Source organism: Sorex fumeus, unplaced genomic scaffold (genome assembly GCF_029834395.1).
Source record: "Sorex fumeus unplaced genomic scaffold, SorFum_2.1 ptg000359l, whole genome shotgun sequence".
NCBI lineage: Eukaryota > Metazoa > Chordata > Mammalia > Eulipotyphla > Soricidae > Sorex > Sorex fumeus.
This window is the reverse complement of record NW_026606415.1, coordinates 77,501-103,983: the sequence shown is the minus strand read 5'-3', so window position 1 is coordinate 103,983 and position 26,483 is coordinate 77,501. Positions and strand designations below refer to the sequence as shown.

Below are 26,483 nucleotides of genomic sequence, written 5' to 3'. Positions count from 1 at the left end.
GGGACCCCGCCCGGCTGGCCGCCGTGACCCCGGGTCCAGCCACCACGGGGGGAAAAAACGTGGACGGGCAGCGGGACGGCGCGCCCTGAGCTGAGCGGGCTGGTGGAATGGCAGCCACTTTGTGGACGTGAGGACGGGAGCGCCCCCCGTCTCCTCCACGCCCCAAGGAAGGAATTGAGGCGAGGGGACGGCGGCGTCTAACCCGGGACTCGGAGGATGTGGTCGGTCAGTCTCAAGTCCCGGGGGGGGGCAGGAGGTGACCAGGAGGGAACCGAGTCAGTTCTGAGGGGCCACGCCCGGCTGCCGTGACCAGCCAGCCACCGCCAAGTCTGGGGAAGCAGCTATGGGGCGTGTGTAAGGGCTGGAGCACTGGCAGCCACTTTGGGGCGGGAGGACGTCGGAGGGGCCGGAGCGAGAGCCCAGCGGGGAGGGCGTGGGCCTGGCACACCAGCCGACCCGGGTTCGAGTCCCGGCATCCCCTAGGGTCCCCGAGCACCGCCAGGAGGAGGGATTCCTGAGTGCAGAGCTGGGAGGAAGCCCTGAGCATTGCCGGGTGGGACCCAAAAAGAAAGGAAAGAAAGAAAAAGATAAAGAAGGGAAGGAGGGAGGGAGGGAGGGAGGGAGGAAGGGAGGGGAAGGAAGGAAGGAAGGAAGGAAGGAAGGAAGGAAGGAAGGAGGGAGAGAAAGAAAAAGAAAGACAGACAGACAGACAGAAAGAAAGAAAGAAAGAAAGAGAGAGAAGAAAAGGAAGGAATGAAGGAAGGAAGGAAAGAAGGAAAAAGAGAAAGAGAGAAGGAAAGAAAGAAAGACAGAAGGAGAGGAAGGAAGAAAGGAAGGAAGGAAAGAAAGAAAGAAAGAAAGAAGAAAAAAGGAGGGAAGGAAGGAAAGAAAGAGAAAGAGAGAACGAAGGAATGAAGGAAGGAAAAGAAGAAAGAAAAGAGAGGGAAGGAAGGAAAAAACAGAAAGAGAGAAGGAAAGAGAGAAAGAAAGAGGAGAGGAAGGAAATAAGGAAGGAAGGAAAGATAAAAGAGAGAAGGAAAGAAAGAAAGAGAGATAGAAGGAGAGGAAGGAAGGAAGGAAAGAAAGAAAAAAGAAAAGAAAGAAAGAAAGAAGGAAAAAAGGAGGGAAGGAAGGAAGAGAGAAAGAGAGAAGGAAGGAAGGAAGGAAGGAAGGAAGAAAGGAAGGAAGGAAGGAAGGAAGGAAGAGGAGGGAAGGAAGGAAGGAAAAAGAGAAAGAGAGAAGGAAAGAAAGAGAGAAAGAAAGAGGAGAGGAAGGAAGGAAGGAAGGAAGAAAAGAAAGAGGAAGGAAAGAAGGGAAGGAAGAAAGGAAGGAAGGCAGGAAAGAAGGAAAGAAAAAGAGAGAAAGAGAGAAGGAAAGAGAAGAAAAGAGAGAGAGATAGAAAGAAAGAAAGAAAGAAAGAGAGAAAGAGAAAGAGAGAGGAGAGGAAGGAAGGAAGGAAGGAAGGAAGGAAGAGAGAGACCTGGAGTGATAGCCCAGCAGGGAGGGCGTTGGCCTGGCACATGGCCGACCCGGGTTCGATCCCCAGCATCCCCTAGGGTCCCCCGAGCACCGTCAGGAGGAGTCATTCCCGAGTCCAGAGCCTGGAGTCAGCCCTGAGCATCGCCGGGTGGGACCCCCCAAAAAAATTTAAAAAATATGAGAGAGGAGGCGGCCGGAGAGATACTCCAGTGGGGAGGGCATTTGCCATGCACCGGCCGACACGGGTTCGATCCCGGCATCCGGTGTGATTCCCGAGCACCGCAGGAGTTGGCCCGTGAGCACAGAGCTGGGAGTCAGCCAGCCCTGACTCTCACTGGCTTCACCCAAAACAAAGAGAAAAAAAAAACCCCCGAAGAGTAAGAGGTGGTGCCCTAGAGGGTGGACAGGCACTCTCTGTCCAGGCAGTCTCGGCCGGCTCTGGACCCACTGGCTGGGGACCCTCACAGAGGTGGACCTGGTCAGTGTCCACGGGCAGGGACAGCGCGTTCTGACGACCCAGACTGGCCACCGTCGCGTCCACTGTCCGTCTGCCCCTGGCCAGCTGTGCAGCAACTCTGCACCCGTGACAATACCGGCAGGTCCAGCGCGGGGGGGACAAGCTACCCCGCGTCCACCCCGGCCCCGTCCACCCACCAGCAAGACTGAGAAGGAAACGCAGAACGCGGCAAAAAACACAGTGCCGTGGCAGCCCCGTTGGGGCCATGAGGACACTGGGCTCAGGCCAGAAAATGCCGACAGGAGGACAGCGTCCCCCCCCCGCCCAAGTGACCCGTCCCCCAAGCCAACCCCATCTCGGCTGCAAAACGGTCACTCGGTTCCTGCTGACCCACCCGGCAGAACCTTCCGGCACCGTGATTAAGTTGAGCTCTGCCCACACAGGACCCTGGACAGACTCAGGTGCACGCTGGGGCGCAGGTGACCGGGTCCAGGTGAGGGTATAGCTTAGAGGCTGCGGAATGACCGGGCGGCTCGTCTGGGGGGTCCCGGTGGGGTCCTGCAGCCTCGCAGCCGATGCAGGAGACATTAGACATGGGTCATTGATGTCAGCGAGCAGATGGATGAATCGTATGAATGAATGAATGAATGAATGAATGAAATGCAATAAATCCTGCGATTCATGGGACACTGGCCGCGGCCATCTCTGTAGTGGACGCAGCAAAAAGACTCAAGCCTGTCGTCACTCTGTCGTCTGCAGTCGGGCCCTCCCTGGGACACGGGAGGGATTCCTGACTCGCGAGGCAGCACAGACCCAGGACTCACCGTAGGGTGCTCCGGACCGGGCAGGAGGTCAAGCAGTGGCTGACTGCAGCCGTCACGCAAACAGCTGCCCTTAGGCCGCGATGTCCTGGTGGTGACCCGCCGGTCCACCCGGAGCCCGGCTGAGCCGGAAGGACCTCACCCGGCCCACCCAGCCTCAAAGCACCGCCCGACTGACCGATGGACACAGGACAACACCTCCCTCCCGAGTGAAGCAGAAATAGCAGCACTTGGGGGCCACCCCCCGGAACCACGTCCAGCCCTCCAGGGACTCTGTCCACCCAGACCGTCCCCCCGGATGGTCAGAGCATCTGTGGTCAGCCACAAACGAGGACGTCCCTGGACCTTAGCTGACCGCTGACCCCAGGACTCAGCGTCCCTCTCCCCCACACCCCGAGTGTTCCAAGCGGCCCCCAGGGGGGACGTGAGATGCTGACGGCTGGGACCATCGGCGTCCAGCGGCCACGAGCGTGCGTCACTGGACACAAGTGGTGTGTCCATGACGGCCACTTGGCCAGAAGCTCTGTGTCGTGGCCGGGAACAGCTGCCTCATCAGAGATGCAGAAACCAAGCGGCTGGAATCTGCCTCGGTCTCTGCCACCCCTTCTTGGTTGGACCCTGTCCCTCCCGTCTCCCACGGGGCCGCTCCTGACGGCTGTGACCTTGAGGACACGCACGCCGACCTCATTGCTGGACACGCTGCCCACAACCCGGCCTTTGCAACATCAGCCCCGGGACTCTTTGGTTTGCAGCGCGGAGGGAGAGAGAAACCGGGCGGCTGAGGAACGTGCAAAGGGCCTGTGGCCTTTGTTTGGAATAAATTCTCACTGGACACAGGGTCGCGGCCGAGGTTTCTGTAGGCAGGAATGCCGGCACGCCCAGGGGTCGGCTTGGAGGCGTCATGCCAGGGTCGGGCACGCGGCGTGAGGGGTAAAGGCGTTTGCGGCTCACGGGGCCCAGCCAGGTGCTATGGTCCCCTGGTGTCCCTGCCAGGAGTGAGCCCTGAGCACAGAGCCAGGAGTCAGCCTTGAGCACTGAGCCGGGAGTGAGTCCTGAGCACAGAGCCAGGAGAGAGAGCTCTGAGCACAGAGCCGGGAGTCAGCCCTGAGCACAGAGCCAGGAGTCAGCCCCGAGCTCAGAGCCAGGAGTCAGCCCTGAGCACAGAGCTGGAGTCAGCCCTGAGCACAGAGCTGGGAGTCAACCCTGAGCACAGAGCTGGGAGTGAGCTCTGAGCTCAGAGCTGGGAATCAGCCTTGAGCACTGAGCTGGGATTTAGCTGCGAGCACAGAGCCAGGACTCAGCCCTGAGCACAGAGCTGGAGTCAGCCCTGAGCACAGAGCCAGGAGTCAGCTCCAAGCACAGAGCCGGGAGTCAGCCCCAAGTACAAAGCTGGGAGTCAGTCCTGAGCACAGAACCGGGAGTCAGCCCTAAGCACTGAGCTGGCATTGAGCCTTGAGCAGTGAGCCGGGAGTGAGCCCTGACACAGAGCCAGGAGAGAGAGCCTGAGCACAGAGTTGGGAGTCAGCCCTGAGCACAGAGCTGGGAGTCAGCCCTGAGCACTTAGCTGGGAGTCAGCCCTGAGCAGTGAGCCAGGACTCAGCCCTGAGCACAGAGCCAGGGTGAGCCCAGAGCACAGATCTGGAGTGAACCTGAGCACAGAGCCAGGACTCAGCCCTGAGCACTGAGCCAGGAGTCAGCCCTGAGCTCAGAGATGGGAGTCAGCCTTGATCACAGAGCCAGAGTCAGCTCTGAGCACAGAGTTGGGAGTGAGCTCTGAGCACAAAGTCAGGACTGAGCCCTGAGCAGTGAGCCGGGAGTGAGCCCTGACACAGAGCCAGGAGAGAGAGCTCTGAGCACAGAGCTGGGAGTCAGCCCTGAGCACAGAGCCGGGAGTCAGCCCTGAGCACAGAGCCGGGAGTCAGCCTGTCTCCGAGAGTCCAGGACTTCAGGCCCAGGGTGAGGTCGGGGTGGCCTGGTGTCCGGTCCACGGACCGCGTCTGCCACCTAGTGGCTGAAAGTCCGAGATGCCGGGACGAGACCGACCTCCCTCTCGGGTATTGATCAGCGGTCTGGTCCTGCCTGACCGGATACCTTACAGGATATCAGCAACTGCAGACCTAGAGTCCGTCCATCCGTCCGTCCGTCTGTCTCTACACACCCCTCCATCTACGTATTGATCTCTATTTTCCATTTGTAGATACTCACCCACGCGCCCACCTACCTGTGCATCTACAGATCTGTATAATCAATACGTACACACACACACACACACACACACAGAGACACCCACACTCCCGTTTGTCTATCCATTTATTGATCCCTATCATCCATCGGCTCGAACATCCAGACACCCATCTGTCTCTCCATCCATCCATCCACCCACCCATCCATCCATCCATCCATCCATCCATCCACCCACCCACCCACCCATCCATCCATCCATCCACCTCACACCCATCACTCCACCCATTGATCCCTGTAACCCATCCATCCCGACGCCCACCCACCCATCGATCCAATATACCTATAATTCATCCATCTCTAATTCATCAATCCATTCAAACACCCGCACACTCATCTGTCTATAGATCTCTTACCTATAATTCAATAGATCTCTAATCTACCAATGCATCCATATATCCCACACACCCATCGATCCATACGCCTATACTATATATATACCAATAATTCATATACCTATATATAATTCTATATAAATAGATCTCTAATCGACTCTTCCATTCATACACCCACCTATCGATCTAATTACCCATAATTAGATCTCTAATCGACTCTTCCATTCATACACCCATCTATCGATCTAATATTACCCATAATTACATAGACCTCGCACACTGATCTGTGCATGCACAGATCATTTATCGAGAAGAATCTATAGATACTCATTTAATAATTCGTAGAGATAATAATTTATATTATATTCTAAGTATCTATAAATATATTCTATATAGGTAAATATATATACTATTATATCCATATAATATTATTATCTCTATAAATTATTATAGAGACAATAATTTATATTATATTCTATAAATATATTCTACATATTTATATATAGGTAAATATATATATACTATTACATCCATATAATATTATTATATCTATAAATTATTATAGAGACAATAATTTATATTATATTCTAAATATCTATAAATATATTCTACATATTTATATATAGGTAAATATATATATACTATTATATCCACATCAATATTATTATCTCTATAAATATTATAGAGATAATAATTTATATTATATTCTAAATATTTATAATATATTCTATATATTTTACATATCAATATATATCAATATATATCAATATATTTATATTTAGAATATAATCTGGTACCCAACATTCAACCTCAGCATCCTTCCTCTCTGCCCCTGACCACTTTTAGGGGGCATTTTGGCGTCCCCCCACCGCTGCTGGGCACTGGGGAACCGCACACCCGCTTCCCCACCCTCCACGCAGTCCGCCAGGACCCTTGGGGTCCGCCTGTCCCGGCTCAGCGACCCAGCCAGGACCCCCAAATTCCCTCTCTTAGAATTAACTCCTGGACCAAATCCTAGCTCGGGGGCGTGGCTTAACTCGGGGGCGGGGCCTCGCCGGCACGGGGCCGATTCTGAGTGGGCCGTGAGTCATTGGGGCGGGGCGCCGCGCGCAGCGGGCCTATGGGAACAGCCGGGGGCGGGACCTCGGCGGAACGCGGCGGAGCCCGAGTGAGACGCGTCTCATTGGATGAAACTCCCAAATGGGCGGAACATCGCGAGCAGACAGACCTATAGGAACAGCGGGAGGGCGGGAGCTCGTCGGGGCGGGGCGGAGCCCGAGTGAGCCGTGGTTCATTGGGTGAAACTCCCATGTGGGCGGGACGTCGTGAGCAGCCGGACCTATAGAAACAAGTCGGGGGCGGGAGCTCGTCGGGGCAGGGCGAAATTCAAGTGAGACGCGTCTCATTGGACGAAACTCCCGTGTAGGCGGGACGTCGCGCGCAACCGGACCTATAGGAACAGCCGGGAGGGCGGGATCTCGTAGGGGGCGGGGCGAAACCCAAGTGGGACGCTTCTCATTGGGCGAAACTCTCGTGTAGGCGGGGCGTCTCGAGAAGCCGGACCTATAGGAACAGCCGGAAGGCGGGACCTCATCGGGGCGGGGCGAAGCCCGAGTGAGCCGCGGCTCATTGGGCCGAACCCCAGCGTAGGCGGGACGTCGCGCGCAGCCGGACCTATAGAGACAGTCGGGAGGCGGGACTTTGTATGAGCCGTGGCCCAATGGGCGAAACCCCCGTGTGGGCGGGACGTCGCGCGCAGTCGGACCTATAGGGACAGCCGGAGGGCGGGACCTCGTCGGGAGGCGGTGATCTCCGATTGGTCTACTCTCTTCAGTGGGCGGGGCCTCGAGCGTGGCTGGGCCAATACGGACCTGGGGAGGGCGGGACAGAGCCGCCATAGCCCGGCGGCCATTGGTGGGCGGCCCCCCGGCGGGCGGCCATTGCTGCGCGGCGATTGGCGGGAGCGCCGGTGGGCGGGGCCCGAGCTCCCCTTTTGCAGCGCGGAGCTGGGCTGGCCCGGCTGCTGGGCTCTGGCCGGGGCTCAGCGGCTGGGCAGTGCCCAGAGCTGGGGGTGGGCGCCATGGTGCTGTGCCCGGTGCTCGGGAAGCTGCTGCATAAGCGGGTGGTGCTGGCCAGCGCCTCCCCGCGCCGCCAGGAGATCCTCAACAACGCGGTGAGCTTCCTGGAGGAGGGGTCGGGGGGGAGGGCGGGACGGGGACCCCCAAGCCCTGCACCTGCAGAGGGGGCTGCGCTGAAGGGGGGCAGTGCTGACCCCTCCAGAGCCTGGGCTGGGGGCTGCAGGGCTCACAGGGACCCCCAGGCCGCACCTGGGGGGCACCCCGGGTGCAGGTAGGGGGTCCCCGAGACAGCATTGGGGTCTCTGGGGCATGCACCGGCGACCCCCTGCCCGGTTCAGCGGGCATCAGGGGTGGGGGGAGGCAGCGACTTGGGGCCTGGTGACCCCTGACCCATGCTGGGGTGGGCTGGGTGCTGGCTTAGCCCCCGGGTTTGCAGGCTGGACGCATGTTGCTGACCCCTTGACCCAGGGCTCTGGGGTCAGGGGCCAGGACTGGGGTCAGGTCCCCGGAATAGGGTCGCTGTGAGGGGCGGCTCTGGCCAGGCAGGGGCCCAGCAGGGTCTGGGGATGGGGGTCCGGCTTAGCCTGGCGTCTGCAGGCTGGACCCCTTGGCCCAGGGCTCCTCTGGGGTCAGGGGCCAGGACTGCGGTCAGGGCCTCGGAGTGGGGTCACTGTGAGGGACGGCTCTGGCCAGGCAGGCTGGGGCCCACCAGGGTCTGGGGACGGGACCTCGTGTCTCTCCGGACGCTGGGGGCTACCGGCCAAGGCCAGGGCGGCTGGTGACCCCCTGGCCAGGGTGAGGTCGCCCGGCCAAGGTCACCCAGGCAGCTGGCCACGTCCTGAGCTGGCCATGGGCAGGGCCAGGGGCTTCCTCCAGCGGGGCAGAGAGCAGGACCCGCAAGGGGGTCTCTGGGTGGGCACTGATGTGGCCTCTAGCCGTCACAGACGAGGGGGTCTGTGTTTGGGGGCAGCTGCCGGCTTAAGGGGGACCAGGGTTGGCATTTGTCTGGTTCTCACACATGCACATACGTGTACACACATGAAGACACGTGTATACAGAGACACAGCCCGGCGTGTGTATGTGTATGCGTGTTTACATATGCACACACGGGGACATAGAAATAGACACACAGACACAGGCACACAGATACACATAGATACTTGTACATTTGTATAAACAGAGAGATATCTATAAGCCGATATTGATACAGTCACACAGATACAGACACACATGCATGTGTGTATGTATACACACAGACACAGGCCAGACATGCATGTTTTCATATACACACAAGACAGAGATATAGACACCCAGATATAGACACACAGAGACACACATGTACGTTCGTATAAACACAGGCAGATACATCAGCAGACAGACACACAGTCGGACATACACGACACACAGACATTTGTATACACACACAAACACACACACACACGGCTCAGCCTGTGTGTGTATAAGCATGTAAACATATACACACACACAGAGACATAGAAATAGACACACAACTGCAGACACACGTAGATACTTGTACGTTCGTAGAAACACAGACAGATAAATAAGTAGACGTACATACAGTCAGATATACCCAGACACACACACATGTGTATATATACACAGACACGGCCCAACGTGTGTGGACATATGCATATATACACACACTGAGACATAGAGATAGACACACAGAGACAGACGCACAGAGACACACAGGTACATTTGTATACACACAGACAGATTTATCAGCAGACATTGATACAGTCAGACAGACACAGACACACATACATGTGTATATGTACACACATACATGTGTATATGTACACACAGACACAGGCCAGACTGTGTGTGTACATGCATGTTTACATATACACACAGAGGCATAGATATATGCGCAGAGATACACACACAGACACACATGTACATTTGTATAAACACAGACAGATATGTAGGCAGACATTGATACAGTCAGGCATACGCAGACACACATGCTTGTGTATATATACACACATACATGTGTATATATCACACAGACACATGTATATATACACAGAGACACAATCCAGCTTGTGTGTGTGCATGCATGTCTACATGTACACACACCGAGACATAGATATATACACACACAGATACAGACACACATGTACATTCGTATAAACACAGAGACAGAAATACAAACGGACACACAGACACACAGACATGCACAGATACACACAGACCCAGTCCAGCCCGTGTGTATATGCGTGTGTGTACATATGCACATCCAGAGACATAGATATATACACAGAGAGACACGTGCGTTCATGTATGGACAGACAGATACACAAACACACACACAGAGAGTCACACATCCAGAGACACACGTGTGTGCCTGTGTATACGGTCGCCCAAGTAGATACATTACACACAGAGACATAAATGTACACACAGACATGCGCACACGTGCAGACGCACACAGGGGCACACACCACACACACAGACATATACTCGTGCTAACATACAAACCTGGACACACAGAGACAAAGAGACACGCGCAGACGTACACAGCGACAGACACACACACACACACATACACGGAGCGACACGCGGACATACACACAGGCGTTCATAGACACAGAGACACGCGGAGGCGAACACACAGACACAAAGGCGTGCTCACAGACACACAGGCACGGACACGCACAGCTGTGCAAACACCTTCCGTCCCGCACACCCACGCAGACGTGCTCACGTACACACACACACTCACACACCGCCCCCCACGCACTCACACACACACACACCCGTGGCCCGAGATTCATACGTGAAAACTGACAGCTACAGACACACACACACACACAAATACACCCAGACGCGCACACACATGCACACACATAGAGACTCACATTCCCGCGGTCCCCGTCGCGCCCACACCTCTCACTCCTGGCCTGTTTTTGCCTCGTCCACTGCCCGGAGCCCCGGGGTCAGTCCTCGGCACTTTGCACTCTTGTGTGTGTGGGATCGATAGTGACTCTGCTGCCCTGGGTGTCAGCGGGGACGCCCGGCCCCGGGCATGTGACCCGAGACGTGTCTCTCCCGACACCCTCACCACCCGCCTCCCTCTTTCTCTCTCTCTCTCTCTCTGTCTCACACACACACACTCTCTGTCTCTCTCTGTCTCTCTTTGTGTCTCTCTCTGTCTTTCTGTCTCTCACACACTCTCTCTGTCTCTCTGTCTCTCTCTGTCTCTCTGTGTCTCTCTCTGTCTCTCTCTCACACACTCTGTCTCTCTCTGTGTCTCTCACACACATTCTCTCTGTCTCTGTCTGTCTCTCTGTCTCTGTCTGTCTCTCTGTCTCTGTCTGTCTCTCTCTCTGTCTCACACACTCTCTGTCTCTCTCTGTGTCTGTCTCTGTGTCTCTCACACACACTCTCTCTGTCTCTGTCTGTCTCTCTGTCTCTCTGTCTCTGTCTGTCTCTCTGTCTCACACACACTCTCTGTCTCTCTGTCTCTCTCTGTGTCTGTCTCTGTGTCTCTCTCTGTCTCGCACACTCTCTCTGTCTCTCTGTCTCTGTCTCTCTGTCTCTCTCTGTCTGTCTCTCTATCTCACACACACTCTCTGTCTCTGTCTCTGTCTCTGTCTGTCTCTCTGTCTCTGTCTGTCTGTCTCTCCCTGTCTCACACACACACACTCTCTGTCTCTCTTTGTGTCTCTCTCTGTCTTTCTGTCTCTCACACACTCTCTGTCTCTCTCTGTCTCTCTCTGTGTCTCTCTCTGTCTCTCTGTCTCTCTCACACACTCTGTCTCTCTGTCTCTGTCTGTCTCTCTGTCTCTGTCTCTCTCTATCTCACACACACTCTCTGTCTCTGTGTCTCTCACACACATTCTCTCTGTCTCTGTCTGTCTCTCTGGTGTCTCTCACACACATTCTCTCTGTCTCTGTCTGTCTCTCTGTCTCTGTCTGTCTCTCTCTCTGTCTCACACACTCTCTGTCTCTCTCTGTGTCTGTCTCTGTGTCTCTCACACACACTCTCTCTGTCTCTGTCTGTCTCTCTGTCTCTGTCTGTCTCTCTCTCTGTCTCACACACACACTCTCTGTCTCTCTGTCTCTCTCTATGTCTGTCTCTGTGTCTCTCTCTGTCTCTCACACACTCTCTCTGTCTCTCTGTCTCTCTGTCTCTGTCTGTCTCTCTGTCTCACACACACTCTGTCTCTCTCTGTGTCTGTCTCTGTGTCTCTCTCACACACACACTCTCTCTGTCTCTGTCTGTCTCTCTGTCTCTGTCTATCTGTCTCTCCCTGTCTCACACACACACTCTCTGTCTCTCTCTGTGTCTCTCTCTGTGTGTCTCTCGCTCACATTCACTCTCTGTCTCTGTCTTCTCTGTCTCTGTCCGTCTGTCTGTCTCTCTCTCCCTTTCTCTCGCACACACAGGGCCTGCGGTTCGAGGTGGTGCCGTCACGCTTCAAGGAGACCCTGGACAAGGCGTCTTTCCCCACGCCCTACGCCTATGCGGTGGAGACGGCCAAGCAGAAGGCCCTGGAGGTGGCCCAGCGCCTATACCAGGCAAGGCTGCCCGCCCCCCTCAGCCCTGTGCCCCAGCTCACGCCCGTCTGCGACTCAGAGCACAGGACACAAAACACAGCCCTGTGTGCAGAGAGAAGGGGGCTGTGTGCAGAGAAAACGAGGGGCCGTGTGTGTCAGGACCCCGCGTCTCTGCACACCGCTGCACTCTTGGCGGGGGGGGGGGGGGTGGTGACAGTGTCACAGATGACAGAGAATCCGTGTGGGCACTTCACTGCTACCCAGTAGAGTATTATCATGAAGACAGGGGCACTGTTGGCCGGGAATTCCTGGTGATGCTCTGTTGCTGCTTACGGGAGTATTAGCCTGAGTAACACAGCATCACTGATGACAGAGACTGACTGGCGATGCTTCATTACTGCTTACTGAGGTATTATCATGAGCAAGACAGTACCAGTACTGACAGAGAATTCCTGGTGATGCTGTAGTACTGCTCAGGAGAGTATTATCCTGAATAACACAGTATCACCGATGACAGAGAATTACTAGTGATGCTGCGTCACTGCTTTATAATCGAGTATCATCGTGAAGAAGTAGAGTTTTATCCTGAATAACACAGTATCACTGATGACAGAGACTGACTGGCGATACTTCATTACTGCTTACTGAGGTATTATCATGAGCAAGACAGTACCAGTACTGACAGAGAATTCCTGGTGATGCTGTAGTACTGCTCAGTAGAGTATTATCCTGAATAACACAGTATCACCGATGACAGAGAATTACCGGTGATACTGCATCACTGCTTTATAATCGAGTATCATCGTGAAGAAGTAGAGTTTTATCCTGAATAACACAGTATCACTGATGACAGAGACTGACTGGCGATACTTCATTACTGCTTAGTGGAGTATTTTCATGGACAAGACAGTACCAGTAATGACAGAATTCCTGGTGATACTCTAGTACAGCTCATGATACTCTGGAGTATTATCCTGAATAACACAGCATCACTGATGACAGAGACTGACTGGCGATACTTCATTACTGCTTACTGAGGTATTATCATGAGCAAGACAGTACCAGTACTGACAGAGAATTCCTGGTGATGCTGTAGTACTGCTCAGTAGAGTATTATCCTGAATAACACAGTATCACCGATGACAGAGAATTACCGGTGATACTGCGTCACTGCTTTATAATCGAGTATCATCGTGAAGAAGTAGAGTTTTATCCTGAATAACACAGTATCACTGATGACAGAGACTGACTGGCGATACTTCATTACTGCTTAATGGAGTATTTTCATGAATAAGACAGTACCAGTAATGACAGAATTCCTGGTGATACTCTAGTACAGCTCATGATACTCTGGAGTATTATCCTGAATAACACAGCATCACTGATGACAGAGACTGACTGGCGATACTTCATTACTGCTTACTGGAGTATTATCATGAATGAATAACACAGTATCACTGATGACAGAGAATTATTATTGGCGATACTGCGTCACTACTCTATAATGGAGTATCATGATGAACAAGACATGTTACTGGTGACAGATAGTTCCTGGTGATACTCCAGTACTGCTCAGTAGAGTATTATCATGAATAACACGGTATCACTAATGACAGAGTCATTACTGCTTAGTGGAGTATTATCATGAACAAGACAGTATCAGTAATGACAGAGAATTCCTGATGATACTCTAGTACTGCTGCTCAGTAGAGTACTATCCTGAATAACACAGTATCACTGATGACAGAGACTGACTGGCAATACTTCATTACTGCTCAGTGAGGTATTATCATGAGCAAGACAGTACCAGTACTGACAGAGAATTCCTGGTGATGCTGTAGTACTGCTCAGTAGAGTATTATCCTGAATAACACAGTATCACCGATGACAGAGAATTACCGGTGATGCTGCGTCACTGCTTTATAATCGAGTATCATCGTGAAAAAGTAGAGTTTTATCCTGAATAACACAGTATCACTGATGACAGAGACTGACTGACGATACTTCATTACTGCTTAGTGGAGTATTTTCATGAACAAGAGAGTACCAGTAATGACAGAATTCCTGGTGATACTCTAGTACAGCTCATGATACTCTAGAGTATTATCCTGAATAACACAGCATCACTGATGACAGAGACTGACTGGCAATACTTCATTACTGCTCAGTGAGGTATTTTCATGAGCAAGACAGTACCAGTACTGACAGAGAATTCCTGGTGATGCTCTAGTACTGCTCAGTAGAGTATTATCCTGAATAACACAGTATCACCGATGACAGAGAATTACCGGTGATGCTGCGTCACTGCTTTATAATCGAGTATCATCGTGAAGAAGTAGAGTTTTATCCTGAATAACACAGCATCACTGATGACAGAGACTGACTGGCGATACTTCATTACTGCTTAGTGGAGTATTTTCATGAATAAGACAGTACCAGTAATGACAGAGAATTCCTGGTGATACTCTAGTACTGCTCAGTAGAGTATTATCCTGAATAACACAGTATCACCGATGACAGAGAATTACCAGTGATGCTGCGTCACTGCTTTATAATCGAGTATCATCGTGAAGAAGTAGAGTTTTATCCTGAATAACACAGTATCACCGATGACAGAGAATTACTGGTGATGCTGCGTCACTGCTTTATAATCGAGTATCATCGTGAAGAAGTAGAGTTTTATCCTGAATAACACAGCATCACTGATGACAGAGACTGACTGGCGATACTTCATTACTGCTTAGTGGAGTATTTTCATGAATAAGACAGTACCAGTAATGACAGAGAATTCCTGGTGATACTCTAGTACTGCTCAGTAGAGTATTATCCTGAATAACACAGTATCACCGATGATAGAGAATTACCGGTGATACTGCGTCACTGCTTTATAATCAAGTATCATCGTGAAGAAGTAGAGTTTTATCCTGAATAACACAGTATCACTGATGACAGAGACTGACTGGCGATACTTCATTACTGCTTAGTGGAGTATTTTCATGAACAAGACAGTATCAGTAATGACAGAGAATTCCTGATGATACTCCAGTACTGCTGCTCAGTAGAGTTACTGCTTACTGGAGTATTATCATGAATGAATAACACAGTATCACTGATGACAGAGAATTATTATTGGCGATACTGCGTCACTACCCTATAATGGAGTATCATGATGAACAAGACGTGTTACTGATGACAGATAGTTCCTGGTGATACTCCAGTACTGCTCAGTAGAGTATTATCATGAATAACACGGTATCACTAATGACAGAGTCATTACTGCTTAGTGAGGTATTATCATGAGCAAGACAGTACCAGTACTGACAGAGAATTCCTGGTGATGCTCTAGTACTGCTGCTCAGTAGCGTATTATCCTGAATAACACAGTATCACTGATGACAGAGAATTACTGGCAATATTGCGTCACTACTCTACAGTAGACGATTATCATGAAGAAGTCAGTGTTACTGATGATGGGCAGTTCCTGGTGATACTCTAGTACTGCTCAGTAGAGTATTATCCTGAATAACACAGTATCACTGATGACAGAGAATTATTATTGGCGATACTGCGTCACTACTCTATAATGGAGTATCATGATGAACAAGACATGTTACTGATGACAGATAGTTCCTGGTGATACTCCAGTACTGCTCAGTGGAGTATTATGAAGAAGACAGCATCACTGGTGACACAGGATTACTGGCGGTACTTCATTACTATTTGCTGTAGTATTATCGTGAATAAGGCAGTATCAGTAATGACAGAGAATTTCTGACGATACTCCATTACTAGTCTATCATGGGGCATTTTTCACGGAGAAGACAGTGTTACTGATGATGGGGAATCCCTGGCGAAACTCCATTACCGCTAGTAGACTATTACCATGAATAAGACAGTATCGTTGATGACAGAATTAGTAGTGATACTCCATCACTACTCTATAAGAAGAGTATTATCACGAAGGAGACAGTATCCGTAATGACAGAGAATGCCTGGTGATACCCCAGTACTGTTCAGTAGATTACCATGAATAAGACAGCATCAGTATTAAATACAGAGAATTCCTGGTGATACTCCAGCATTGCTCAGTAGAGTATTATTATCACGAATAAGACAGTATCACTGAGGACAGAGAATTTGTGGTCATACTCCAGTACTGCTTCGTGGCGAATTGTGAATACGATAGCATCAGCAATGACAGAATTAGTGGTGGTACTCCATTATGACTCAATAGAGTATTGTGAAGAAAACAGCATCACTGAGAACAAAATTAATGTTGATACTCCGGTACTACTCGATAGAGTATTATCATGAATAAACAGTATCACTGATGGCAGCGACTCACTGTTGATACCCAATTGGTATCACTGATGACAGAGAATTACTGTTCATACTCCAGTATCTCTCAATAGGTTATTTTCATGAATTAAAACAGCATCACTGGTTGAAGAACTCCGGAAGGCAGAAAGGACAGACCAAAGTTATCCTACAACTGATAACAGAGTGTCATGGTGATAGTCCTAGCTCAGTAGAATGTTATGAATAAAACAGTGTCACTGATGAGAGAGAATCACTGTTGATACTCTAGCACTACTCCGTAGAGTATCATCATGAATAAAACAGTATCACTGAGGACAGAGAGTGGTGATACTCCAGTACTGCTCAGTAGAGTATTATCATGAATAAAATAGTACCACTAATGACAGAGTTGATGGTGGTAGTCCCACGAATGCTCAGGACAGTATCATCCTGAATAAAACAGCATCAGTGGTGACAGAGAATTATTCTGGGTGTTCTAGCACACTTAGCAGAGTAATATCACAAACAGTGTCACTGATGACAGAGAATCAGTGGAGATAGTCCCATGACTGCTCAGTAGAGTACCACCCTGAATAAAACAGCATCAGTGGTGACAGAGAATTACTCTGGGTGTTCTAGTACTAGTCAGCAGAGTAATATCACAAACAGTGTCACTGATGACAGAGAATCAATGGAGATAGTCCCATGACTGCTCAGTAGAGTATCATCCTGGGTAAAACAGTATCATCAGTGGTGACAGAGAATTACTCTGGGTGTTCTAGCACTACTCAGCAGAGTAAGATCACAAACAGTATCACCGATGACAGAGAATCAATGGAGATAGTCCCATGACTGCTCAGTAGAGTATCACCCTGAATAAAACAGTATCAGTGGTGACAGAGAATTACTCTGGGTGTTCTAGTACTACTCAGCAGAGTAATATCACAAACAGTATCACTGCTGACAGAGAATTAATGGAGATAGTCTCATGACTGCTCAGTGGAGTATCACCCTGAATAAAACAGTATCAGTGGTGACAGAGAATTACTCTGGGTGTTCTAGCACTACTCAGCAGAGTAATATCACAAACAGTGTCACTGATGACAGAGAATTAATGGAGATAGTCCCATGACTGCTCAGTAGAGTATCACCCTGAATAAAACAGTATCAGTGGTGACAGAGAATTACTCTGGGTGTTCTAGTACTACTCAGCAGAGTAATATCACAAACAGTATCACTGCTGACAGAGAATTAATGGAGATAGTCTCATGACTGCTCAGTGGAGTATCACCCTGAATAAAACAGTATCAGTGGTGACAGAATTACTCCGGGTGTTCTAGTACTACTCAGCAGAGTAATATCACAAACAGTGTCACTGATGACAGAGAATTAATGGAGATAGTCCCATGACTGCTCAGTAGAGTATCACCCTGAATAAAACAGTATCAGTGGTGACAGAGAATTACTCTGGGTGTTCTAGTACTACTCAGCAGAGTAATATCACAAACAGTATCACTGCTGACAGAGAATTAATGGAGATAGTCTCATGACTGCTCAGTGGAGTATCACCCTGAATAAAACAGTATCAGTGGTGACAGAGAATTACTCTGGGTGTTCTAGCACTACTCAGCAGAGTAATATCACAAACAGTGTCACTGATGACAGAGAATTAATGGAGATAGTCCCATGACTGCTCAGTAGAGTATCACCCTGAATAAAACAGTATCAGTGGTGACAGAGAATTACTCTGGGTGTTCTAGTACTACTCAGCAGAGTAATATCACAAACAGTATCACTGCTGACAGAGAATTAATGGAGATAGTCTCATGACTGCTCAGTGGAGTATCACCCTGAATAAAACAGTATCAGTGGTGACAGAGAATTACTCCGGGTGTTCTAGTACTACTCAGCAGAGTAATATCACAAACAGTGTCACTGATGACAGAGAATTAATGGAGATAGTCCCATGACTGCTCAGTAGAGTATCACCCTGAATAAAACAGTATCAGTGGTGACAGAGAATTACTCTGGGTGTTCTAGTACCAGTCAGCAGAGTAATATCACAAACAGTGTCACTGATGACAGAGAATCAATGGAGATAGTCCCATGACTGCTCAGTGGAGTATCACCCTGGGTAAAACAGTATCATCAGTGGTGACAGAGAATTACTCCGGGTGTTCTAGTACTACTCAGCAGAGTAATATCACAAACAGTATCACTGCTGACAGAGAATCAATGGAGATAGTCCCATGACTGCTCAGTAGAGTATCATCCTGAATAAAACTGTGCCGTTAATGATGTAGCATAACTGTTGATAACCTATTACTCTCCATGACTCTTGCGATTAATAATTAGTTAGCATCGCTTATGATGTAGAATCAATATTGATAGAATCCATGCCGGCTCACGATCAATAAGACAGCGTCATCTCTGTACAGAGTCTCCATAGACAGGCCCCTGCTGTGGTCACCACACAAGAGACTGCCTGTGAAGTAATTAAACAGCGTCACTTATGACACAGAATTAACGGTGACAGTCCACTACTGCACAGATGACTCACTAATAAGACGGCATCATTTCTGAGAAAGAATCAACATTGATGACCCATTCCTACCCGCTACGATAAGTATGTATTGTCACATACAGCAAAGTTGCAGGTTACAGCTTAGGGCTCAGTCAGGACACAGAATTCATGTTTCGAGTTCACCCCCCACACTGCTGTAATTCAAAGAACTATCAGGTAGGGTGGAGAATCCACAGTGCCGAGATGTCTACTGGGTGTAGAGTGGACTCTGCCGATGGGTTGGCTTGGTATCACTTCTGACAGAGAATTGGCGTTGCCATCCATAACTGTGTATTATCACCGAGTAGACGAGAATTAACACCATGCTATCCTTCATAGTAATTGCCTGAGTCTGTTGCAATACTGCTCTGTCGTATTCTGCTTAATAGAAATATATTAATTATGCTGATTCATATCCTGGTCCATTTAGGTCTTACTGTATGATGGAATTTTAATAAGACTGTCGTTCATGATAGAAAACTCACATCATTCATCCACATCAGGACATTAGCATATGTCTCTGTGTCGCACAGTACTGTAATTATTAATACCGCCGTGGAGGGCATAGGACTAATGTTGTTGATCCTTTATCATACGCTGCCTAGAACCGACTGCTGTAATGAATACAACAGTATTGTTTATGATCCTTAATGTCCTAATCTGTTGCAGTGCCCTCCTACGACAGACTTAATAATTGTCTTGTCTGTGGTGTAGAACTGATGTCCTAACCCGTCACTGTGTTACACCAGGAGAGACTAACCCGTTAATGAGAGACTATTGAGTAACACAGAATCATTTATGACCTCTAATTTATGTGGCCACACCATTACTCTACCTACTGTTCAGGCAGCACATGACGGAGAATTAATAATGGTAAACAGTCACTGTATGTACCTCTTACAGCGAGTAATAGAGACTCACTCCTGACACAGAATGAATACTGCTCAGCCTCCCCTGTATGTTACTGTCGCACAGACTTGGCATGAGCAACAGACCCACTCCCACTTGATGTTTCTGTTTGGCAGTCTCACAATATTGGCAGCATGGAATCGCTCCTGACAGAATTAATGCTGCTTAAGGAGGACCATATGTTACTGTTCAACAGAGTATTGCAGTGACAGCAAAGAATCTCTCATGAGGTAGAAATAATGTTGCTAAACCATTACTACTTGTTCCTCCAACAGATTCTTGCAGTGAGCAACCTTGTTGCCAAACCGTTACTATATGGTACAACAACAGACTCTTGCAATGAGCAACATTGTTGCCGAACCATTACTATATGTTACAACAGACTTGCAATGAGCAACATTGTTGCCAAACCATTGCTATATGTTACTTCAACAGACCCTTGCAATGAGCAACATTGTTGTCAAACCATTAGTATATGTTACTACAACAGACTCTTGCAATGAGCAACCTTGTTACTAAACCATTACTGTCACTACAACACTCTTGCAATTAGCAACATTGTTGCTAAACCATTACTATATGTTACTCCAACACATTCTTGCAATGAGCAACATTGTTGCTAAACCATTACTATATGTTACTACAACAGCCTCTTGGAACCAGCAACGTTGTTCCTAAAACAGTACTATGTTACTGCAAGACTTGCAGTGAGCACCTTGTTGCTAAATCATTACTATCTATTACTACAACAGACTTGTAATGAGCAACATTGTTGCTAAACCATTACTCTATGTTACTACAAGTTCTTGCAATGAGCAACATTGTTGCCAAACCATTACTCTATGTTACTACAACAGCCTCTTGGAACGAGCAACATTGTTGCTAAAACATTACTATGTTACTACAAGACTTGCAGTGAGCCTGTTGTTGCTAAATCGTTACTGTTACTACAACGGGCTTGTAATGAGAAATATTGTTGCTAAATCATTACTGTGTTACTACGCTAGACTCTTGAATGAGCAACAGAATCATTCATGACAGAATTAATATCACTAAGCCCAACAGAGTCTTGCAATGAGTAACACAGAAACACTCATGAAGTAGGATTGATGCTACTTACTCTAAGTTGCTACTCAACTATCTCCGGCAACGTGCAACCAGAATCATCCATGTCATCGAGTTAATATTAAGCATCTACTCGATATCACGACTCCACGGACTCTTGCAACGAGGAACAGAGTCACTCGTGAGGTCGAATTCATGTCGCTATACCATTACTTGATATGTTATTATTCAACGGTCTCTTGTAATGAGCAACATGGAATCAATCACTCACGGCGTCGAATAAATATCGCTAAGCCCTTTACGCTGTGTTACTAGCCAACAAACAGACTCTTGCAGTGAGCCACACAAGGTCACTCGTGGCATACAATTAATATCACCAAGACTTTATTTATTTTTGCTTTTTTGGGTCCCACCCGGCGATGCACAGGGGTTCCTCCTGGCTCATGCACTCAGGAATGACTCCTGGCGGTGCTCGGGGGACCATACGGGATGCTGGGAATCGAACCCGGGTCGGCCACGTGCAAGGCAAACGCCCTTCCCGCTGGGCTCTCGCTCCAGCCCCAAGACTTTATTTTTTTAATGTTATCACTGTGAGGTACTGTTACAGACTTACAAACTTTCGTGCTTACGCTTCAGTCATACAAAGATCGAGTACCCATGCCTCCATTCTCCACCACCCATGTTCCCAGCATCCCTCCCACCATCCCCACCCTATCCCCCTGCCTCTGTGGCAGACACATTCCCTTTTACTCTCTCCTCTTGGGTGTTGTGGTTTGCAATACCACAAGTAAGTGGCCACGACTTTATGTTACTACCCAACAGTCTCTTGCAATGATACTCGGTGTTACTACTTGACAGACTCATGCAAAGTGAGCAATACAGAACCCCGCCCGCCCGACACAGTTCCTCACCCAGAGGACACGTGTCTGTGCCGTGGATGAAAGCGGTCCACGACACGGCCCTGAGGGAGAGTCGCTCTCCCTGAAATCTCGCCCTGTGTGTCCCCACGTCCTTGAATGCTCTCGGGGCTGCCCTTGGTGACGCGGCATGGACACAGTGAACGCCTCTGTGCAGCATGTCGGCCCCGTCTAGATCCGCTTGGCCACTTGGTGGCCGTGCCCTAGACCCACACACATTCCCAAGACTTGTGGCTCCTCCTTGTAGCGTCCCGCACGCCTTAGAACTGGGGTTCCACGTCCTCGTAGCGTCCCGCACGCCTTAGGACTGGGGTTCCACGTCCTTCTCTGTCTCCTCCGGGGTACTGTGACAACAAAAATCAGATCTTGCAGATGCCGTGGGCTGCGCGTCTCCCTGGACCGGGCGGGGACGTGGCCGGCTGCATCTGTGTCTGCCTCTGGGTTTCCGGGGCAGACGCCCCCAGAGCCCTAGGCTGCTCCCTGACCCCAGGAACAGCAAGGTCCACTGTACGGTGGAACTCACGCTGCTCTCCTAAGGACCATCCCTGCCCCTCACATGGGGGAACAACTAAACCCTCTGAATTGGACCCTGCCGGCTTGGGGGGGTTGCCCAGAACCCAGACTCTGAGGAAGCTGCGCTTGTGGGGGCCTGGACACTCCAACTGGGGGCCCCAATTATGCATCTTTGCATAATTTGCCCCAATTATGCAAATTGCATAATTTGCATCAATTATGCACCCAAGCCCTGCATCTTTGGTGTCCACTCCTGCCCCGGGCCCGTCAGTTGGTGCGACCGTCTCCCCTCCGAGCCCAGGGTGGACGCCCAGTATGACCCATCTAAACCCGTGGCCTCTCTTTCTTCCAGAAGGACCTCCGGGCCCCGGATGTGGTCATCGGAGCCGACACCATTGTGGTGAGTCCACTCCCATAATCCACACGCAGCCCTGGGCATTGCCCAAGGACAGGGTGGGGTGGGCCAGGTGGATGAGGCTGTCCCAGGGTGTCCCAGGGGGCTGGGGGTGGCTTTCTCTGAGCCCCTCTGTCCAGGTATCCTGTGGATCCTCCTTGGGTCTCTGTATCTGGCTGGGCCTCCCGCACCCTGTCCTGAGCACTGAGCCAGGAGTAATCCATGAGCACAGAGCCAGGAGTGAGCCGTGAGCACAGGAGCAGGAGTCAGCCCTGAGCCCTGCCAGGAGGGGCCCCCAAACTCTCCACCCCGAGCTGGGTGCCAGGAATCAGGACCGGGTCGTCCTGCACCTGCTGTGTCCTGAGTCCCCGGCTGGGCTCGGCTGTGGTGGGCCTGAGGGGACCGTCCTGCTCTTTCTCTCCAGGCCGTGGGCGGGCTGATTCTGGAGAAGCCAGTGGACAAGCAGGACGCCTACCGCATGCTGTCCAGGTGGGGCTGGGCCCCTCCCTCGTCCCGTCCCCTGCTCCAGTGCTCGGGGTTAAGGGAACATTGACCTGTGACTGCCAAAACTCACCCTCCCGTCTGCCCGCGTCACCCAACTGACCCCAAACCCCGGCACCGGACACTCTGCTTCCACTTGGGTGGGTGGGAGCCGGCCGCTGTGTCTGAAGGGGGGGCCCTGGTGGACCCTGGGTGTGGCCAGTGCGTCCTCTGTGAGGGTCTCTCTGCGCCCCTCGGAGCGGAAGAGACCTGCAGGCTGAGAGAGCCCTGGGGGCCTGCCCCCTGACCCCCACTAGACCCGTCAGCCTTTTCTCTCGCGCAGGCTGAACGGGAAGGAGCACAGCGTCTTCACGGGGGTGGTCATCGTCCACTGCCACAGCTCAGGTAAGCAGGTCCACCCGCGGGCACTGCTCCAGTCCAAGCTCCCATCTCTCCCAGCATGCAGTGCTCCAGCCCAAGCTAGAGAGATTCTCCCAGCATGCAGTGCTCCAGCCCAAGCTAGAGAGATTCTCCCAGCATGCACTGCTCCAGCCCAAGGGACCATCTCTCCCATAATGCATTGCTCCAGCCAAGCTAGCCAGATTGTCCCAGCATGCAGTGCTCCAGTCCAAGCTCCCATCTCTCCCAGCATGCACTGCTCGAGCCAGGCTAGAGAGATTCTCCCAGCATGCAGTGCCCCAGGCCAAGCTAGAGAGATTCTCCCAGCATGCAGTGCTCCAGCCCAAGCTAGAGAGATTCTCCCAGCATGCACTGCTCCAGCCCAAGGGACCATCTCTCCCATAATGCATTGCTCCAGCCAAGCTAGCCAGATTCTCCCAGCATGCAGTGCTCCAGTCCAAGCTCCCATCTCTCCCAGCATGCACTGCTCGAGCCAGGCTAGAGAGATTCTCCCAGCATGCACTGCTTCAGCCCAAGAACCGTATCTCCCAGCATGCACTGCTCCAGGCCAAACATTCATCTCTCCCATCACTCATTGCTCCAAACAAGCTAGACAGATTCTCCCAGCATGCATTGCTTTATCCCAAGGGCCCGTTTCTCCCAGCATGCATTGCGCCAGCCAAGCTAGACAGATTCTCCCAGCATGCATTGCTCCATCCCAAGGGCCCATCTCTCCAATAATGCATTGCTCCAGCCAAGCTAGCTAACTTCTCCCAGCATGCACTGCTCCCGCCCAAGGGCCCATTTTTTCCATCATGCACTGCTGCAGCCAAGCTAGCCAGATTCTCCCAGCATGCAGTGCTCCAGTCCAAGAACCGTATCTCCCAGCATGCACTGCTCCAGGCCAAACATTCATCTCTCCCATCACTCATTGCTCCAAACAAGCTAGACAGATTCTCCCAGCATGCATTGCTTCATCCCAAGGGCCCATTTCTCCCAGCATGCACTGCGCCAGCCAAGCTAGACAGATTCTCCCAGCATGCATTGCTCCAGCCAAGCTAGCTAACTTCTCCCAGCATGCACTGCTCCCGCCCAAGGGCCCATTTTTTCCATCATGCACTGATGCAGCCAAGCTAGGCAGATTCTCCCAGCATGCAGTGCTTCATCCCAAGGGCCCATCTCCCCCAGCATGCACTGCTCCAGCCAACATAGACAGATTCTCCCAGCATGCACTGCCCCAGCCAAGTTAGATTCTCCCGGCATGCACTGCTTCATCCCAAGGGCCCATCTCTCCCATCATGCACTGCTCCAGCCCAAGAACCCATCTCTCCCATAGTGCATTGCTTCAGCCAACCTAGCGAACATCTCCCAGCATGCACTACTGTAGCCAAGCTAGACAGATTCTCCCAGCATGCACTGCTCCAGCCCAAGCTCCCGTCTCTCCCAGCATGCACTGCTCGAGCCAGGCTAGAGAGATTCTCCCAGCATGCAGTGCTCCAGTCCAAGAAACGTATCTCCCAGCATGCACTGCTCCAGGACAAACATTCATCTCTCCCATCACTCATTGCTCCAAACAAGCTAGACAGATTCTCCCAGCATGCATTGCTTTATCCCAAGGGCCCATTTCTCCCAGCATGCATTGCGCCAGCCAAGCGAGACAGATTCTCCCAGCATGCATTGCTCCATCCCAAGGGCCCATTTCTCCCAGCATGCATTGCGCCAGCCAAGCTAGACAGATTCTCCCAGCATGCATTGCTCCATCCCAAGGGCCCATCTCACCCAGCATGCACTGCTCCAGCCGGGCTAGACTGATTCTCCCATCATGCACTGCTCCCGCCCAAGAACCCATCTCTCCCATAATGCATTGCTTCAGCCAACCTAGCTAACATCAGGCACCACTGTAGCCAAGCTAGACAGACTCTCCCGGCATGCATTGCCTCATCCCAAAGGCCCATTTCTCCCATCATGCACTTCTCCCAGCATGCACTGCTCCAGCCAAGCTAGCTAACATCTCCCATCATGCCCCACCCTGGCCAAGGTAGGCAGACTCTCCCAGCATGCAGTGCTCCAGCCCAGCTAGACAGATTCTCCCAGCATGCACTGCGCCATCCCAAGGGCCCATCTCTCCCAGCATGCACTGCTCCAGCCGAACTAGAGAGATCCTCCCAGCATGCACTGCTCCAGCCAAGGTAGCTAACATCACCTATCATGCCCCACCCTGGCCAAGCTAGGCAGATTCTCCCAGCATGCACTGCTCCATCCCAAGGGCCCATCTCTCCCAGCATGCACTGCTCCAGCCAAGCTAGAGAGATTCTCCCAGCATGCACTGCTCCAGCCAAGCTAGACAGATTCTCCCAGCATGCACTGCTCCAGCCAAGCTAGCTAACATCTCCCATCATGCACCACTCTAGCCAAGGTAGGCAGACTCTCCCAGCATGCACTGCTCCAGCAAGCTAGACAGATTCTCCCAGCATGCACTGCTCCATCCCAAGGGCCCATCTCTCCCAGCATGCACTGCTCCAGCCAAGCTAGAGAGATCCTCCCAGCATGCACTGCTCCAGCCAAGGTAGCCAACATCACCTATCATGCCCCACCCTGGCCAAGCTAGGCAGATTCTCCCAGCATGCACTGCTCCTGGCCAACCCTTCACCTCTCTCGGCCCAGTACCGTGGGTGTCTGCGGTCCCCGAAGCAGCGAGTGACCCCCTCATTGAGGAACTCAGCACGCTGGGGACCACCAGGGCTCAGCTTCACTGGACCAACCTCTATCTGAGGGCTCCGGGTGGAGGGTCCTTCCTGCCTCTCCCAGCACCCCGGGGTGGGGGGCTCCAGGCCTCCCCTTCCAGCTGGACCCTCCCCGTCCTTAGTGGCAGGCAAAAAGAAGGGTCCCGCGGGTCCCCCCAGGGCACCCGTGCTGTATCGGGGACCCTGAGCCGCCCCGTGGCTCCCACCCCTGCCCCCGCAGATGGCCGGCTGGACACGGAGGTGACTGAGTTCTTCGAGGAGACGC

General features: G+C 51.2%; 1 protein-coding gene across 1 annotated transcript in view; it reads left to right on the top strand.

Moving 5' to 3' along the window:
* Positions 1-7,364: 7,364 nt before the first annotated feature.
* Positions 7,365-26,483, top strand: part of ASMTL (acetylserotonin O-methyltransferase like) — a 33,197-nt gene continuing 14,078 nt past the window's right edge. Inside the window, exons 1-6 of the mRNA XM_056109637.1 lie at positions 7,365-7,506; positions 11,825-11,956; positions 22,554-22,601; positions 23,020-23,084; positions 23,419-23,480; positions 26,439-26,483. The exon at positions 26,439-26,483 is cut by the window's right edge and continues 64 nt beyond it. Coding sequence (XP_055965612.1) covers positions 7,414-7,506; positions 11,825-11,956; positions 22,554-22,601; positions 23,020-23,084; positions 23,419-23,480; positions 26,439-26,483 — 445 coding nt within the window. The 5' untranslated portion in view covers positions 7,365-7,413. The remainder of the gene's footprint in view (positions 7,507-11,824; positions 11,957-22,553; positions 22,602-23,019; positions 23,085-23,418; positions 23,481-26,438) is intronic.